Genomic DNA, 17,087 nt, shown 5'->3' with positions numbered 1-17,087 from the left:
AGCTTAATAAAAACATGTCCCAACAATGAACAAGTAATGGTACAGACGATCAATTTACAATAAACTATGAAACAAAGTTTGTATTATCTGAAAGACCACCATCTCTAATTTATCTTAGATAACGCGGTCTTTCCCAGACTACCATGTGTAGTGCCAGTTGTTTTTGTTTACAGCAACATCCATCCACAAACATGACAGTTCCAAGGCATCCATATTATCGGGAGTGAATTTATTAAAATTGGAACAAGTAACATGACGCCAATAGCAGTAAAAATAATCTACATTGTTGTAAAACATGTACACATGTAAATGAGTCAATAATGCTACAATCGCGATGTTAGGTGCAAGCTTAAAATACTGACTTTACTAAAACAATTGTCCAGTGGCTCTATGCATCATATATAAAATAAATGACACCGGGGCTTGACACAATGATCCACTTCGACCAACCCATTACACAGATTGGATGACTCATCATGAATAATTAACATGAGTAAAACATCTTAAACAATCAGTGTACACAACTCAGTACATAATGAACTTCAGATAGGAAATGTATTACAGATGCAACACATCGAAACACCATGTTTTAAAGAAGAGATTGATTACTGAAACTATTCTAAACATCTGAATGGAATTTATAAATTCACTGAACTCCTCCAGTTCAAGACAAACCAACATATATAGCAGCAGTATGCATTTTTAGATCTAGCAGACGCTCTTACCCAGAGCGACTTACAGTAGTGAGTGCATACACTTTCATACTTTTTTTTCGTACTGGTCCCCCGTGAGAATCGAACCCACAACCCTGGCATTACAAGGCCATGCTCTACCAACTGAGCAAAACAGTTTACATAAGGCAAGTTCAAAGTGCTCATTGTATCATTCCTAGTCAATGGTCCAGTTCCACTACCTGACATCAGGTATAACAGACTACGGTGCAAATTTGTATCACACCATCCCAAACCCTCACACTGGCTACAGAGTGTTCTAGCATCCGCCCACATTTCATTAAAAACAAATATCGGCTTTGTTATTTAATACAAACTGTCAGAAAATGCCAAGTGCTTGGGAAGGTAACAACCCTTTCACTCTTTAGTCAAATAATTTTTGTCCATGGTCTAACTAACCCTTTCCAAGTACCAAACAGTAAGAACTATCAGTCGGTTTTGACACTCTGAAGCCCATCTCTCCATGTCTGCCTAGGGAGGCCTGCCCAGTTCACTGTTGAGTGCAACCAGGGTCGTATTCATTAGAGCACACAGTAGGAAAAAGTTTTGCAACAAAAAAATAAGCATGTCTAATTGGACAATTTCAGGTAGTCCCACTCCGTTTTGGCCTGTCCACCCCCCCATGTCGCATCTAGTGAACACGACCCTGTCGGATACCCATTTGGGTTGGCAGTTGGCCCGCTCAGTAGATAGTCAGGCTGACTGAGCGGTTCATCTTCTTGCCGATGAGCCTGGAGCTCCTGCTGGACTGAAGGGTAGAGCGCGTTAGGACCCTATCAGAGATCAGAACCTTCTCCTCTGCGGCTACTTTGGCCTGCTGGGCCTTCTTCAGCTCCCTGCACGAGGAAAAAACACATTGTTAAAGAAGCCATTCATAACTACCAAGAACATAGTAATTGCATCTGAAATGGATTCCTGAATCAATAAAAAGTAGGTAGCATTACATCATTTCTTCACAAAACAAACACTATATTGTAGTATTATCCATAACAGTCCTACTTACAATATGATAAATGAAAAAGGAAGGAAAGCCTTGAGACATGACATATGAAGAGGGTACGTACTTCTGCAGTAGCGCATTTTTGAACTTCTCTGCGTTGAGTTCCACACGGAGCTGGTCAGCGCTCATGCGGGAGGCAGTGAGGAGGACGGGGTGCTTGGTGAGGGAAGAGGCAGACGGCCTACTGGCAGGGTCAGGGTGGATCATCAACTGCAGCACACAATACATTAATACCACTAATTAAACATTATTACTACTGCTTGTCCTGCACACAAACCACCATTACAGAATGAAGCACTGCATCCAACATGGCACCCTAAACCCTTTATAGTGCACTACTTTCGACCAGGGCTCAGGTCAAATATGCGCACTATGTAGGGAAAGTGTACCATTTGGGAAGCAGCCCTGGTCATTTCTAGTCATACTTTCAGTAAACTTGGGAATTCCTGTGAGAGCACTTGAGGTATCGCAGGAAGTTTTCCTTGTCTGATGTCATGCCACTTGTCACCATTAGTTGGGAGTGGTTCAGCTCCTGAGGCACTGATCACAGTCAGTGCAAGGGCAAAAATATCCGCCCTGGTGAGGTTTCTGTAGTCCTGAAAAACACATTGGTTCAGTTGTTACGTCACATGATTTTGGATAACAAATGAGGTGGTATGGGGAGGAGTTATCCAATTACCTCTTGTAAGACTTCATTGGCCAGGTACCTGCTGTCCCCTTCTTCAACTTGAGGATTGTCCATTCTGGTCACATGGCCAAGATCACCTGAGGGAAAAATAAATTTAAAAACATCAGAATCCATCTGCCTGGTTGACAACTACACTCAATTATTAGCTTGTTTCATTTGCATGATGTTTTCTATTCGATTTTTTTTGTTGAAGTACCTATTTTGTAAACAACATTTGTATTTGGTCCTTCATCATCGTCAAATTGATCGACACACACCACAGTCCTTCGGGATAAGAAGATGTTGCCTGAGAAAAGTAAAGCACGGCAAGTGTTAAATCATAAATATTTTAAATGATTTCAATAGCTGAGCTGTATGCAAAACTTTGCAGCTACTTACTTGGCTTGATGTCCATGTGAACCAGAGAGGTGGAGTGAATGTACTTCAGTCCACGGGCCACCTGAAGGAGAAGGTCCTTGAGGTCCAGCTCAGAGAAGAAGCGCATGGTTCTGTAGTTCTCTGAGACCACGTCTGCCAGTGTGCCGCCGTTACAGTACTCATTCTGAATGAGCATGTGGTCGTCCTCTGACCAGGCAGAGTAGTACCTCACCACATGGGGGTGCTGTCCCAAGACCGCGTGGGCATACACCTCCCGGAGTGCATTCTGTCTGAGGAAAACAGAATACAATATTAGCACAAAAATGGCATAGCATTAAGGTCAACAAGGCGTTTAAATTTACACTTGGATTGTCAGCTTTTCAAAATCCAAGAGATTCTCTTACTCGTCTACAGATCCAGCGAGGGGCTTCTTTGAGCGTTTGATGGCATAGATGCAGCCATCGAGTCTTTTCACACATTTGAAGACAGAGCCAAACTCCCCAGATCCTATCTTCTCCAGCTCATGAAACTCTGTGGCATATCTTGACATCATGTTGCTATCCAGAAGAGTCATTCTCTGCAAGAAAAGGACAGAGATGCTTATACACTTATCTAAAGTAGTGTGTGTGTAATAAACCAAATTTTATTTGTCACATGCACCGAATACAACAGCTTACAGTGAAACACTTACGTACAAGCCCTTAACCAACAATGCAGTTAAGAAAATACCCCCCCCAAAGTGAGAGATATGAACAAATAATTAAAGAGTAGCAGAAAATAACAATAGCGGGGATATATACAGGGTACCTGTACAGAGTCAATGTGCAGGGGACACCGGTGTCGAGGTAATATGAACATGTAGGTAGAGTTAAAGTGACTAGACATAGATAATAACAGAGTAGCAGCAGCGTAGAGGGGGGGGCAACCCAAATAGTCTGGGTAGCCATTTGATTAGATGTTCATGAGTCTTCTGGCTTGAGGGGAGAAGCGGTTTAGAAGCCTCTTGGACTCCGGTACCACGCAGTAGCAGAGAGAACAGTCTATGACTAGGGAGGCTGGGGTCTTTGACAATTTTTAGGGCCTCCCTGACACCGCCTGGTATAGAGGTCCTGGATGGCAGGAAGCTTGGCCTCGGTGATGTACTGTGCCGTACACACTGCCCTCTGTGGTGCATTGTGGTCAGAGGCCGAAGCAGTTGCCATAAACAACTATAACAAGTAAAACGTATATTTGTGATTACAAAAATGTACCTTTGATGGTGGAATGATGTCCTCTTCACACTCCGCATCACTGGCTTCCATGTCCTCTCCACATGAGCTTTAGAGACAAAGGAAAGTAAACAAAATGTGTTATATAACCTTCCAACCACTGGAGGGCAGACAATCCCTACAAGTGCACATTGTGAGTGTAACCATGTGGCTTTGGGTTGCTGCCAACAAGCACGCAATAGTCAACTGATTTAATGCACACTCTAGATCTAGAAGCATGTCGGAATCGATTGTCAACTAAGAATAGGCCATGCTCCATTTACACCGACAGAAATACGAATCTCCCAATTCTAAGATGCTTTTTTTTTTTTGCACAACAGTCATAAAATAAACTTGAGTTGTGGCACAGTAGTAAAATATGATCTACTTTACAACACTAACTGCAACTACTTTTGAGTTTTATAAAATGGTTCTGACAAGAGTTCCACAACTACCTTAGGATATTGGAGAAAATAAAGGGGAAATTTAGTTTGTTTGAGGACGTAGGAAACTCAAGTCCCACTTCCACCACACCCACAAAATCCTAATGTAACACCTGGTAAATAATGACATCAGTATAAGGTGCTTCTCTTACTCATTCCTCTGTGATCTCTTTCGGTTGTTCCTTTGTAACGTTGCTCTCTGGATCAGTAATGAGTCAGGGGTGAATGGATTGATGTTGATCATGGGTGCCGGTCTACTCCTGCTGTCTGTGTGTGGTCTGCCTGTTGAGTCCCCATTCATGTTGACACCTACTCCTACCCGGCAGACTGTGGATCCTATGGCCACTGCCCTGGCTCTGGACAACAGACTCTGAAAGGGAAAACAAAACATTCCATGAGATAAGAATAACATGTGTATAGTTGGTGAGGGTCATATGAATACAAATATTGAAAACAAGTCACAAGGAGATCAATGACTCAGAGTAAACTCATCTATCCCATTGCCTGTAACACATGGTAATATAATCAAACTATGTCTTCTCATGTTCAAACATGTTGAAGACAGAAATAGTCAGTGCTGGTTATCTCTGGCTGAAAACTTTAAAAAGTTAATTTGATCTTACATTGTGGATCTGATAGAATCATTTGAAAACAACATGTTACTGTAGTTAACCTTAGGTGTGTGTGGGACATCAAATAGCCGGAGTTTTCTGAAGGTTTTATGGGGCGGTGTGTCGGGACCACCGGGAATGGGAGAGCTTCCATCCTCCTGATTGTAGGAAAATTCCGGGGACGAGCTGTTGTAGTAGGGCCGGGCCCCTTTTCTCGGAGAAAGTGACCCCTTCATCAAGTCAGTCCCTGGTGATTTTAGGGGGAAAAGACATCCAAATCCCTCCTCATCCCAATGTTCAGTGCGATCCTCCGCGGTAGCGGTCTTCGTGGTGCTGTTACAGACGTCTTGGTTTAAGTAGGAGTTCTGTCTCGGCGATTGCACTGGGGAGTCCATTTCGGCGAGACTCGACTCGGCTCCAATGCTGTTGTTGAAATCGTCCTCTCCGTCACTCTGGTTGAAGTCTAGTCTCTGTCGAATAGGTCCCATCTTCGGGGACGTACTGACGAACATTCGGCAACTGAAACTCATCACTTCCCAGGCGCAGTAAAGTTGGCTATAATGTAAAAGTGGCTAGTTAGCCAAATCGTTTCAAATTATCCCGAGTAACTTGACATCAGTGTGCCCATGGCGCTACAATCTTGAGTCAATTTGTAATCCAAAATGACGTGGCTAAATAAATTAGCTAACGTTTGCTCACTAACTTTGCAAATACGTTAAAACGGTTAGCTAGCTACAGTAGCACGGTAACGCGTTATCTTCGTCCCATGAGGAGCACACCTTACCGGCAAACACACGATATATTATGCTGAGCGCTTATTTACTACATAAAAACGAGTTTAGTACGTGTCTAGCTGTGAAAATACTCCAGTCGACTATTTGTTTACCCGAAATATTGTCACAATTTGTTCTGACAACACTGCTGCGCTTCCCGCGACCGTTGGCAGAATTATTCCAATCTAAAAAATAAAAAGATTCCAATCTTCAGCCAATGAGAACACATTCCTGAAGTTTGAAACGCGGGCGTTACATCCTTCGAAGCGTAGTTTTACGTCACTAATTGAACTTTTGACATGCACGTCACTTTGGCGCGAATTGAATCCTTGGATCTTAATTTTTTTAAATTTATTATCCTTTGACGCTTTTAATGAATTTGTCCGCAACATTAGTCCCCATTGTTCTGTATTGTAATTCATTGCCCTTGATCTTCTCAACCTAATCTTCTAGCATTCACAAGAGACACTGATGCTTTCTGAAATGGCTTCTTAGTATATCATTAAGTATTTAACAAAAAGCCAATATTCCCCAAAATCTTAAATTGATAAGAATTGTCCAGCAGCTCATATAATAGTATGAGCTGATGACGTAAATATGTGGTAGAGACATTTTAAGCACTTGCTATAAACAAATATACTGGGTCTTACACATACAAATAAATTAAATACTAAACAATATCCTGTTTCAAAAGTAATCAAGTAGATTTCAGATTATAAATCCACAACATTATAACAAAAACAATTAGTGAAAATATATAGAATTGTACTGCTTTATTTAACAACCAATGTGTATCCATTATTTGTACATATTCAAAGTTAAAATATATGCTGGATTCAAAACATTGGCTATTTACTGTATATACACAGAATACAATATTCACACATGGAAAAATAGTACAAAAAGTCCAAAAACACATTACATTTCTATAACTCATTCATGCAGCAACACACATCTTACTCATGGATGTTTCAGCATTACAGACTCTGTGCAGCCATATCAAAATGTCTATTTACAAATCTTAATAAAGAATTTCACGTTTGATTTAAGAACAATACCCTTGAGTCAGAAAACTGCAGAATATGTATAGATCTTGTTCTCATCAAATATTTCAATAGAAGTCATAGTACTGAAAGGATTATCTAATCTAATCATCCAATCCCATCTCTCCTTGTTGTATTCTTGATGCTATCCTGATGGCTTCTTCGAGTGAAGGTTGTTCACTGAGCTAAGAAACACAAAGGTTGAAATCACACAGTGAGAAAACATAATATTATTTATGCAAAATTGGTGTGATCAGGTGTAAGTAACATATTTTGTATTATCTTGTCATTATATACTTTAGTTTAAAAACTAAGGCTCCTCCCATTGCAGTAAACAGTAGCTCATGTAGGCGTCAAAGGGAAGCAAACCTACATAGCAGACTGACTGGGTGGAGTCTACAGGGATGAGTCAAGAATAACCTTATTTACTTAAAATACCTTGTATTAACATCACAATGGAATGACTGATGTGATCGTTGAATACCAACACACTGAATGTTATTGTTTCTATTTACCAACAGATTTGTCAGGAATAGTCAGCAGTCTGGAATAGACAGGAGTGGTGCAGAGTTCCTAAAACACGTGTACCTCAAGACTGAATAGGACCCTTAGTGATGGTCAATGATCTCAGATTCACACTGCTGTAGGCCAGCTCAGTGACTACAATAGAATGCACTGTACTTCTTTATAAGTACAGTGAGTTAGGCTAACAAACAGCTGTTTGTTAAAGCTACTGCAGTGTCATTTGAACTCGTTATGCTTCTCAGCATCCAATGGGAATATATTGTGTGCCCTGCTTGTCTCTTAATGTTACAATATTTGGTGTTTTGTGTCAAAGGGAGTCCCCTACCTGGACAGCGATCTGTGTGCCGTTTGAGGTGGCTAACAGAGTGACAGGGTGAACCCCCTCCTCTGTCTGCATGCCCTGAAATGAGGCCAAATCAATGGCCACCTGGGGGGGAAAGAGGTCCAAAATGTATTAAGACCTGAAGTCCAAAACGCATCACAAGTCTGAAGAGGGGGTTTTGCCCTTTAAGTGGAAAGTACCCAGTTCTATTGGTGTTTGCTGTGGGTGTGTTGATAGAAATAGAATCACTAGTCATCATTCTAGTTCTGTCACTGTTAAGGTATCAAACAGAACTAAATCAAATAAAATTCCAAATCAAATCCATTTTTATAAAGCCCTTCATACATCAGCTGATATCTCAAAGTGCTGTACAGAAACCCAGCCTAAAACCCCAAACAGCAAGCAATGCAGGTGTAGAAGCACAGGTACACATTTGGGGATTTCAGATCATGGTGGTAAAGTTTTAGTAAAACTCACCTGCTCTTCTGTACCATCTGCTGCTACCATGGTGACTGAATGTGTTCCATCTGCATTAAGCATTTCATGGGAAGGAACCGTGAAGGTGGTGCCATCACTGGTTACCATGGTAATTGTATTTCCCAATGCCTGCATGTCAGCCTGGGAGATACTGACCTGGGAATGAAAAGGCATGTAACATTTTAATCATACACTATAAATCTTACCATTTGCCCTCTATGAAACATTGTACAGCTACACAAATCATTCTTCTGTGGGAAGCACTGGAGTCAACATGGGTCAGCATCCCTGTGGAATACTTTCGACACCTTGTACAGTCCATGCCCAACGAATTGAGGCTGTTCTGGGTGAAACTCAATAGTAGGAAGGTGTTCTTAATGTTGTGTACACTCAATGGATAGTGTTTATATGTGAAAACTATTTAAGATGCATACTTTCAGTTTTTCCAAACTCACTTCACTCGCGCATAAGAGAGGCTTGCAGTACTGGCACATGCGCAGATCAAATGCATTGCTAGAATGCCGATTGAGCTGTTTACATGTCCTAATCATTTCAAAACCAGGTGTTTTAATTTGCATATGCTTATTTCGATTATGACCATACACCGATTAAGATAAGCATAGTTAGGTGTTTACACGACTAATGCTATACTTGGCCCTCTGTCATAATCAGTTTCATATTTAGTTATTAGCGTGCATGTAAACATACCCAGTGTATGGTGCCATGGATATAGAGGTGTGCAGATGTAGGGGGATAAATGGGGTTGTTGAGACATTAATTAAGAGTGGTAACATAGAAATAGAATGAATATGCTCATTCTAGTTTAGTATTTGCTAACCTGTTGGGTAGTGAAGTGTGATCAAATGCACATCTCTCAACAGGGTGCAGGCCCGAAAAAACTAGGTATAAAATAAATAGAGCCTGCACACGCATAAGCATTTCCTGTGAACGCCATCTGATTTATTTTTTATTATGACAACTACTGTTGGGTATTAACATACGTTTTGTCTACCTGATATAAATGTCTACAGTTATAATATTCAATCAATAAATATATATATATATATACAGTGCCTTCGGAAAGTATTCAGACCCCTCGACTTTTCCACACTTTTGTTACGTTTACAGCCCTATTCTAAAATGGATTTTAAAAAATGATCCTAAACAACCTACATACAATTCCCCATAATGACAAAGCGAAAACAGGTTTTAAAATGTTTGCAAATTTATAAAAAAATAACAGAAATACCTTATAAGTATTCAGACCCTTTGCTATGTGACTTGAAATTGAGCTCAGGTGCTTCCTGTTTCCATTGATCACCCTTGAGATGTTTCTATGACTTGACTGAAGTCCACCTGTGGTAAATTCAATTGATTTGACATGATACGGAAAGGCACACACCTGTCTATATATAAGGTCCCACAGTTGACAGTGCATGTCAGAGCAAAAACCAAGCCATGAGGTAGAAGGAATTGTCCGTAGAGCTCCGAGACAGGATTGTGCCGTAGCACAGATCTGGGGAAGGGTACCTAAACATTTCTGCAGCATTGAAGGTCCCAAAGAACACAGTGGCCTCCATAATTCTTAAATGGGTGAAGTTTGGAACCACCAAGACTCTTCCTGAGCAATCGGGGGAGAATGGCCTTGGTATGGGGGGGATGACCAAGAACCTGATGGCCACTGACAGAGCTCTAAAGTTCCTCTGTAGAGATGGGAGAACCTTTCAGAGGGACAACCATCTCTGCAGCACTCCACCAATCAGGCCTTCATGGTAGAGTGGCCAGACAGAAGCCACTCTTCAGGAACAGACACATGACAGCCCGCTTGGAGCTCGCCAAAAGGCACTGAAATACTCTCAATGAAATCAAGATTGAACTCTTGGACCTGAATGCCAAGTGTCACGTCTGGAAGAAACCTGGCACCATCCCTACGGTGAAGCATAGTGGTGGCAGCATCATGCTGTGGGCATGTTTTTTAGCGGCATGGCCTGGGAGACAAGTCAGGATCGAGGCGAAGGTGAACCGAGCAAAGTACAGAGAGATCCTTGATGAAAACCTGCCCCAGGGCTGCCAAGTGGCTCAGCGGTCTATGGCACTGCATCTCAGTGCTAGAGGCGTCACTGCAGACCCTGTTTCGTTTCCAGCCTGTATCACAACCGGCGGTGATTGGGAGTCCCATAGGGCAATGCACAAGTGGCCCCGCATCATCCGGGTTAGGGTTTGGCCGTCATTGTGAATAAGAACTTGTTCTTAACTGACTTACCTAGTTAAATAAAATTTAAAAAAAATAGTTAATCTTCCAACAACCCTTAGCACACAGCCAAGACAACTCAGGAGTCTCTGAATGTCCTTGAGTGGCCCAGCCAGAGCCCGGACTTGAACCCAATCGAACATCTCTGGAGACCTGAAAATAGCTGTACAGCAACGCACCCCATCCAACCTGACAGCACTTGAGAGGATCTGCAGAGTAGAACTGGAAGAAACTCCCCAAATACAGGTGTGCCAAGTTTGTAGTGTCATACTTAAGACTCAAGGCTATAATCACTGCCAAAGGTGCTTCAACAACTGAGTAAAGGGTATGAATATTTATGTAAATGGAATATATCAGTTGTTTTTCTAAAAACAAGTTTTTGCTTTATCATTATGGGGTATTGTGTGTAGATTGATGAGACAAAAAACCTATAATCTATTTTAGAACAAGGCTGTAACGTAACAAAATGTGGAAAAAGTCAAGGGGTCTGAATACTTTCCAAATGCACAGTATATGTGTGTGTGTACACACACACACACAACAAATATCCCCTTTCAACTTAAATATGTATAGACTGCTCTAATTGATGCTTGTCCTATGTCTATAAATATGGGTGTGGTACACTTCCGGTGAAATAAAAAAATTAAATGAGTGTGAAGACTCCATTTATTTTATACTAACCTGTTGAGTTCCATCCGGGTGTGTTATGAGCTGCACATGCTGCTGACCAATGGCCTCAGTCTCAGTCATCTGTTCCGAACAGGACTCCTCTTCCTCCTCCTCAACCGGGGCAAAATTCACTGAGGGATCATCGATGGCCTCTGAATCACATGGAATAACAACAATGACATTTCTCAATTATCGTCTCGTGACTCAGTCATTACTCTGGTTGCAGTCCTAATAAGGGCATAACAGCAGTCAGTGATTCATCAAGAGTCAACCTTTAAACAGAGGTATACGTCAGACTTCAGAGGTAATCTACAGGTAACTGCCAAGATAAAAGCAAACGCTTGAGTAAATTAGGGGGACACAGTATATTGAAAGCAGGTTCTTCCACAAAGGTGTGGTTCTTGAGTTAAATAAGCAATCCCATCATGCTTAGGGGTCATGTATTAAAATGCCCAGATGCTCATTACTTTGGCTACCATAGCTAGAAGAATACTCAGTGACTTTGAAAGAGGGGTCTCAAAGGAGCATAGGGGGTTTAAAGTGTGTCTCAGTCTCCAGATCTCAATCAAATTGTAAACTTATAGGAGATTCTGGAGCGGCACCTGAGAAAGCATTTTCCATCACCATCAACAAAACACCAAATTATGGAATTTCTCATGGAAGAAAGGTGTCATATCCTTCAAAATGAGTTCCAGACACTTGTATGCCAAGGCGCATTGAAGCGGTTCTGGCGGCCCAACGTCCTATTACGACACTATGTTGGCGTTTCCTTTGTTTTGGCAGTTACATGTATGTTTATGGTTATTAGGTCACCACTAGTTACACCTTCGTACACATAGGTTGGGTTCTTTTTTTTCCTCCTCCCCAAAAAACAGAGGAGAGGAAAGACAAATAAGATGAAGTCATCCATTGATGACTAATACATCTGTGTAAGGTGGTGTTGACTTCCATGCCTGACCTGTAGGGGGTTCGTAGTAGGCCTCCTGCTCTTCCTCAATGGGCTCTGTGACGTTATGCGCTGTGCGTTTGTGCATGGCCAGGGTAGAGATCTGCTTGTAGGTCTTCCCACAGTGGTTGCAGTTGTAGGGCTTGCATGGTGTGTGGACAACGTGGTGTTTGTAAAGGCTGGAGTACTCTGTGAACCGCTTGTCACAGCCTGGGACTGTGCATACATAAGGCTTCTCTCCTGTAAATACATCCATTTCATTAATCAAACTGTAAAAAGGCCACACTACAAAAGGACTGAATAATGTTGTTGTGTGACTTTTAACATAAAGAAAAACATAAGGACTACATACCTGTGTGGATCCTCACGTGGTTCTTATAGTTGGTGGCACTGGCGAAAGCTCGCCCACAGCCAGGCTCTGCACAGTAGTAAGGCCTCTCCCCTGTGTGTGTGCGAATGTGCACCTTCCTGATGTTAGAGGTAGTAAACGATCTCCCGCACCCCTCAAATGGGCACATGAATGGCTTCTCTCCTATAGTACAGCGGGGATGATGAGCTTGTTCAAGACCTCTTCAAGTTCATGGTTGAGATTATTTATAAACAGCATGATCACATGATTTCTAATCCAAATCCGAGGACAAAAAAAATAAAATAGTTGTACACTGTAGATTGCATGTGTAGGGATAAGATTAGGTATAAGTCTGACTCTGGACAAGTTTTGTACCTGTGTGGGTTCTGATGTGCTTTTGGAGGTCACCTGACGTCTTGAACGACTTTGCACAGTGCACTTCCTGGCAGCGATAAGGCTTCTCACCAGTGTGTGTCCTGATGTGGCTTTTCAGACCATACCCTTTTGGGGAAAAAACAAACACATTTTGCCGAGTTGGAAACATGCGCTGTACGTTTAAGGATCACAGTCACACTGACCGACATTGTTCAGATAATGAGGAATTGTTCAAACTGAGGAAACTGGTATCTCCTTAGGCATTTAAACAACAATGTTACTGTGACTTATGCCGAGAGCCCCTCCGCTTCATATCTCAAAGGATTATGGACCTTTGCATTAGTCTGAAGGTCGTTCATTACCTGTAGCAAACTTCTTTCCACAGCCCAGATGATCACACAGATATGGCCGGTCACCTGTGTGGTACCTCTCATGTACCTGCAGAGGGCAGAAAAGAGCAAATCAAACAAGATTAACAGATTAGTCATTTGGACCAGTTGAGTCTGACTCATTCTACATTCAAGAACCCAAATCGTCTTCAGAGAGTGAGTGTGCTTTACCTTCAGATGGTGTGCGGTTGTGTAGAGTTTCCCACAGCCCTCATAGTCACAGCGGAAAGATTTCTCTGTCGACTGCTCCCTAGAACTACGACCACTCTGCCTTTGAAGCACAATCTGAAAGAAATATGTATCCAATGTAAGCTGGTGGTAAATATGATATGACATAGATAAACATGAGAAGTATAGTACCTGCATCTGCACACCACAATCTTGCTCAGCTCTCATCAGTACGGAGTTGACATCATCAGCTTCCACCTGAGAAAACAAAGGGGGAAATAACCAGTGACCATTTTACCTCAAACACAGATAGCAGTATATGCAATTTTCAAATAACCTGAGTTGATGAGCTGTTAAGATACAATGTCAATAGCAAACTACCTTAGCGGTGTATTGTTCCAGCACGTTGATGGTCTCTTGGTCGAGGGTTCCATCAGCGTTCAGGTCTGACACTGTTCCATCTGCCTGGATGGCCAGGATGGTGTTGGTTTGGGGCATCTGTACTGTGTGCTGGATGTAAGCTGTGGTGCCATCCTCCAGCTGAACAGCCTGCAGGGTATTCTGGTCATATGTATCTGTGAGGGAGTTTCATTTTAATTTAGTACCCTCTGCAAAAAGTTATTTTAATTTTAAATTTACCCATTCAAATTTCTCCTCAAATATTTAAACACTGGGAAAAAACACATTTATTGACAAAGCGATTACAACAATCTTAAAAAGATGCAATATGCAGAAATCACTCCAGCATTTCCTAGTTGCTAAAATTATTACATTTGCTTAATTTCAGTTTGTGATAAAACAAGCAATGTAGAGAATCACTGTACCATCTTAATCTTTGAAATATATTTTCAATAACCAAAAATATTGTATTTTCAGCTGTTTGAAGCATGTGTACAAAACCGAAAGTAAAAGATGCAAAAACTAAACTTAAGATCAGGAAGCATAGACAAAGTGCATATTTACCACTTATTAGGCTTTCAATGAGAACTGACAGATCTATGACTCCCATCTCGATGTGAATTTGGTCAGGTCACCCAAAAGGCTACATGTTGCAGCTTTTTTAATTTTACCTTTATTTAACTAGGCAAGTCAGTTAAGAACAAATTCTTATTTTCAATGACGGCCTAGGAACAGTGGGTTAACTGCCTGTTCAGGGGCAGAATGACCTTGTCAGCTCGGGGATTCGAACTTGCAACCTTTCGGTTACTAGTCCAACGCTCTAACCACTAGGCTACCCTGCCGCTTTAAGATTGAGACAAACCTTTTGGTGTGTGGATGTAAGCTGTTGTGCCATCTTCCAGCTGCACAGCCTGACCATCCTCAAGTCTCAGACCATCTCCTCCAATTACATCACACAAAGGGGATCCTGTCCATCTGTTGACCTCCTCTGATAAGTAAAAATGGGGAAATATTGATATTATATTACTTTTCCTACCACAATACAGTTTAATCTTAAAGTGAATAGTGACATGAATAAGCAAAATGCCTAAATTAAAAACAAAATAAGCAATGATTCATTAAAACACAGCAATAATTAACATTGCTAAGAGGACAACAGACCTGCTCTTGGCATTGATACATGTTGGACATATGCAGTAGATCCATCCTCCAGCTGAATGACCTGTCCATCCATGAACTTGCCATCTGAAATGGAGACTGCACTCTTCAATCAGACTGCTCTCATCAAATAATGGACTAAATCATGATAATAATCAATAGAAAGAAGAAATCTGCCATGACTTGGCCAAGCAAGGTTATCAACTCTTTCTACATGGTCAGACCGTTTGGGGGTTACTTTAAGGGGTAGTGTTCACTGTTAGTCAAGCCAATACCTTCGTGGCCACTTTCCATTACTGTATGTTTATGGAGATTATTGAGATGTGAGTTACCTTTAGGGTTGTGCTGTATGTAAGCTGTAGAGCCATCTGCAAGGGTCACAGCCTGTAAACTCACAGTGTCCATGTCCATTTGATCGCCATCTTTTGAACACAAATGACACAAGGGAGAAAAAAACGGGCTCTAAATGTATAACAGCATGTGTAAGTAACTTTTTGCTTTGCTGGAAACTTGGCAGAATCCCCACCGATAATGGAAAGGCATGGATGAACTCACCTGAAACAGCCTCTGCCAAACAGAGGGTGACCTGCTGAGTGTCTCCACCTAAATTTTGGAACTCTGCAATGCCCTGGGAGTCCCGGTTAATCTGAGCCAACAGCATTGTCGCTCTGCCAGACGAACACACACACATACGTTAAATTCAGTGTGTGGCTGCATTCGGTGCAGTCAGTCACTTTCCATACAACTCTTGTAGTCAGACGCACAAAGTTAATTTATGGATCCGACTAGACCCACTTTATTTAATTGGATAGCAGGGTCTGTTGCATTATTAGATCATATGTACATTAATAATACAAATCAAACGTCCAGCTGACATGTTGTACAACAGTTGATATGAGCAGCGCAGATTCAACAGTTCATGTTGTTGCCAAGTTGGATGGAACTTGATAGGGCAGTCAACAGTGCAGCTTCAGCTAGCTGTGTCAGACATAACGTTACCGTATCAACTATAAATGTGATTGGTATATTTGTTACCTATACATAGCTAACTATATTAACTAGCGTTAGCTGAGAACAGTTTTTGTTCAATTAGCGTTAGTGAATTGATCACCGAATGTCGGTTAGCTAACTTGTTCGTGATTCATGTATCTACTAGCAAATGTTGAGAAAACGCAAGTTAGTTAGCTAAAGAAACAGTCAATGAGAATCGAGTTTATAAATAAGCATGTTAAACGAACTGCTAGTTAGCAGGCAGCAGTTGGTAACGTTAGTGTGAAGAGCGCGGACAAATCATTTGCTAGTGCTAATTAGCATGTGGGCTAGCGAATAATATCTATATTTTTTTTAGACAATACATTATTTAAACTATGATTTAATGGAGTATATTTCTCATATCAAACGGCGAGCACAGATATCTCCTCCCGTCTCCCAAACTGGATATGGCTGTAGAAAGGCACACTGGGTAAAACCACATTTATACGAACCTCTAAAATTTCCAACAATCCCTTCGGTTCGACCACCATGCATCAGGGCAGGAAATGTTCTCCTGTGCGCGCACCCTGGAACATGTACAAAGATAGCTCTTGGCCCGATGATTGGCCAATATTTCAGTCACGCAAGCTTCTAGTAATCTCATTGGTTCAAATTTCAATCATTGACTAGTGACCTCCCATTCCCATTAATTCTTCTCATTCTACTTTTGGGGTACGTTCCATACTCCATTCTGGATCACAATTGCGACCGCTTAACTTTGCAAGTAAATTCAAACGATTTCCAATCCAATATTTAACCTCACATATGTTACTATACGTCATATTAGTGCTGTTCGTTCAGCACAAGAAACAAATATAATCCAAAAAAACGTTTTCGAAATTGGAAACAGCCATTTTGGAACCGCAAAGCCTCATGGTAGCATAGAGGTCGAGCGAGGTAATGTGGGCAATGCAGTTGAATAAAACTCCACGGTATTTGTAATGCATTTTATATACATTGACATTAGCCAGCAGTGTCTGTTAAATGAAACTACCCAGATCCAGGAAAACGATACGCAGTTTGAAGCAAGTTTACGGCCACGTTCTAGTTCGTCTATATCGTGCTGCGCAGTAAATGCAGTCATATCGGTCACTGATAATGTACACTGTAAAGCTATACTAGTGGGAGTAATCA

The 17,087-nt window shown here is 41.5% G+C and overlaps 2 protein-coding genes across 5 annotated transcripts; both read right to left on the bottom strand.

The window, feature by feature from the left end:
* Positions 1-208: 208 nt before the first annotated feature.
* On the bottom strand, positions 209-6,058 carry LOC115113742 (wee1-like protein kinase 1-A). The gene is made up of 10 exons (XM_029641700.2): positions 5,140-6,058; positions 4,619-4,836; positions 4,027-4,093; positions 3,181-3,353; positions 2,798-3,066; positions 2,616-2,705; positions 2,411-2,496; positions 2,157-2,327; positions 1,796-1,941; positions 209-1,567 (listed from the first exon to the last, which is right to left on the bottom strand). Exons 1-10 carry the CDS (start codon positions 5,605-5,607, stop codon positions 1,414-1,416), a joined length of 1,842 nt encoding a protein of 613 aa, XP_029497560.2. The 5' UTR covers positions 5,608-6,058; the 3' UTR covers positions 209-1,413.
* Positions 6,059-6,608: 550 nt separating this feature from the next.
* On the bottom strand, positions 6,609-16,778 carry LOC115113741 (zinc finger protein 143-like). Of its 4 annotated transcripts, none has more exons than XM_065013159.1 (15): positions 16,406-16,778; positions 15,477-15,589; positions 15,254-15,343; positions 14,925-15,020; positions 14,626-14,751; positions 13,746-13,939; positions 13,368-13,622; positions 13,170-13,245; positions 12,808-12,933; positions 12,436-12,615; positions 12,096-12,323; positions 11,150-11,289; positions 8,218-8,373; positions 7,744-7,845; positions 6,609-7,078 (listed from the first exon to the last, which is right to left on the bottom strand). In XM_065013159.1, the coding sequence occupies exons 2-15, from the start codon at positions 15,580-15,582 to the stop codon at positions 6,998-7,000; spliced, it is 1,956 nt and encodes a 651-aa protein (XP_064869231.1). In that variant the 5' UTR covers positions 15,583-15,589; positions 16,406-16,778; the 3' UTR covers positions 6,609-6,997. The 4 variants fall into 4 exon arrangements, with proteins under 4 accessions (XP_064869231.1, XP_029497556.1, XP_029497557.1 ...); XM_029641696.2 differs by lacking the exon at positions 16,406-16,778 and having other exon boundaries at positions 13,368-13,481; positions 13,557-13,622; positions 15,477-16,383; XM_029641697.2 differs by lacking the exon at positions 16,406-16,778 and having other exon boundaries at positions 13,368-13,481; positions 13,557-13,622; positions 14,925-15,008; positions 15,477-16,383.
* Positions 16,779-17,087: the final 309 nt, after the last annotated feature.

The sequence above is a fragment of the Oncorhynchus nerka genome, linkage group LG28 (genome assembly GCF_034236695.1).
Source record: "Oncorhynchus nerka isolate Pitt River linkage group LG28, Oner_Uvic_2.0, whole genome shotgun sequence".
Classification (NCBI taxonomy): Eukaryota; Metazoa; Chordata; class Actinopteri; order Salmoniformes; family Salmonidae; genus Oncorhynchus; species Oncorhynchus nerka.
The sequence above is the reverse complement of the archived record's forward strand: the minus strand, read 5'-3'. Positions and strand labels throughout refer to the sequence as shown.

What these genes read in the sequence shown, in the direction of transcription:
- LOC115113742 (XM_029641700.2), bottom strand. Translation starts at nt 5,607, where the DNA reads ATGAGTTTCAGTTGCCGAATGTTCGTCAGTACGTCCCCGAAGATGGGA. An exon ending in TCACATGGACATCAAGCCAA is followed by an intron (nt 2,706 to 2,797) that starts GTAAGTAGCTGC and finishes TACTTTTCTCAG; the next exon opens with GCAACATCTTCTTATCCCGA. An exon ending in AATTCCCAAGTTTACTGAAA is followed by an intron (nt 1,942 to 2,156) that starts GTATGACTAGAA and finishes TGTGTGCTGCAG; the next exon opens with TTGATGATCCACCCTGACCC.
- LOC115113741 (XM_065013158.1), bottom strand. Translation starts at nt 15,612, where the DNA reads ATGTGTGTGTGTTCGTCTGGCAGAGCGACAATGCTGTTGGCTCAGATT. An exon ending in GCACATCAGAACCCACACAG is followed by an intron (nt 12,616 to 12,807) that starts GTACAAAACTTG and finishes GCTGTACTATAG; the next exon opens with GAGAGAAGCCATTCATGTGC. An exon ending in GCACACAGATCGCTGTCCAG is followed by an intron (nt 7,079 to 7,743) that starts GTAGGGGACTCC and finishes TGTGTTTCTTAG; the next exon opens with CTCAGTGAACAACCTTCACT.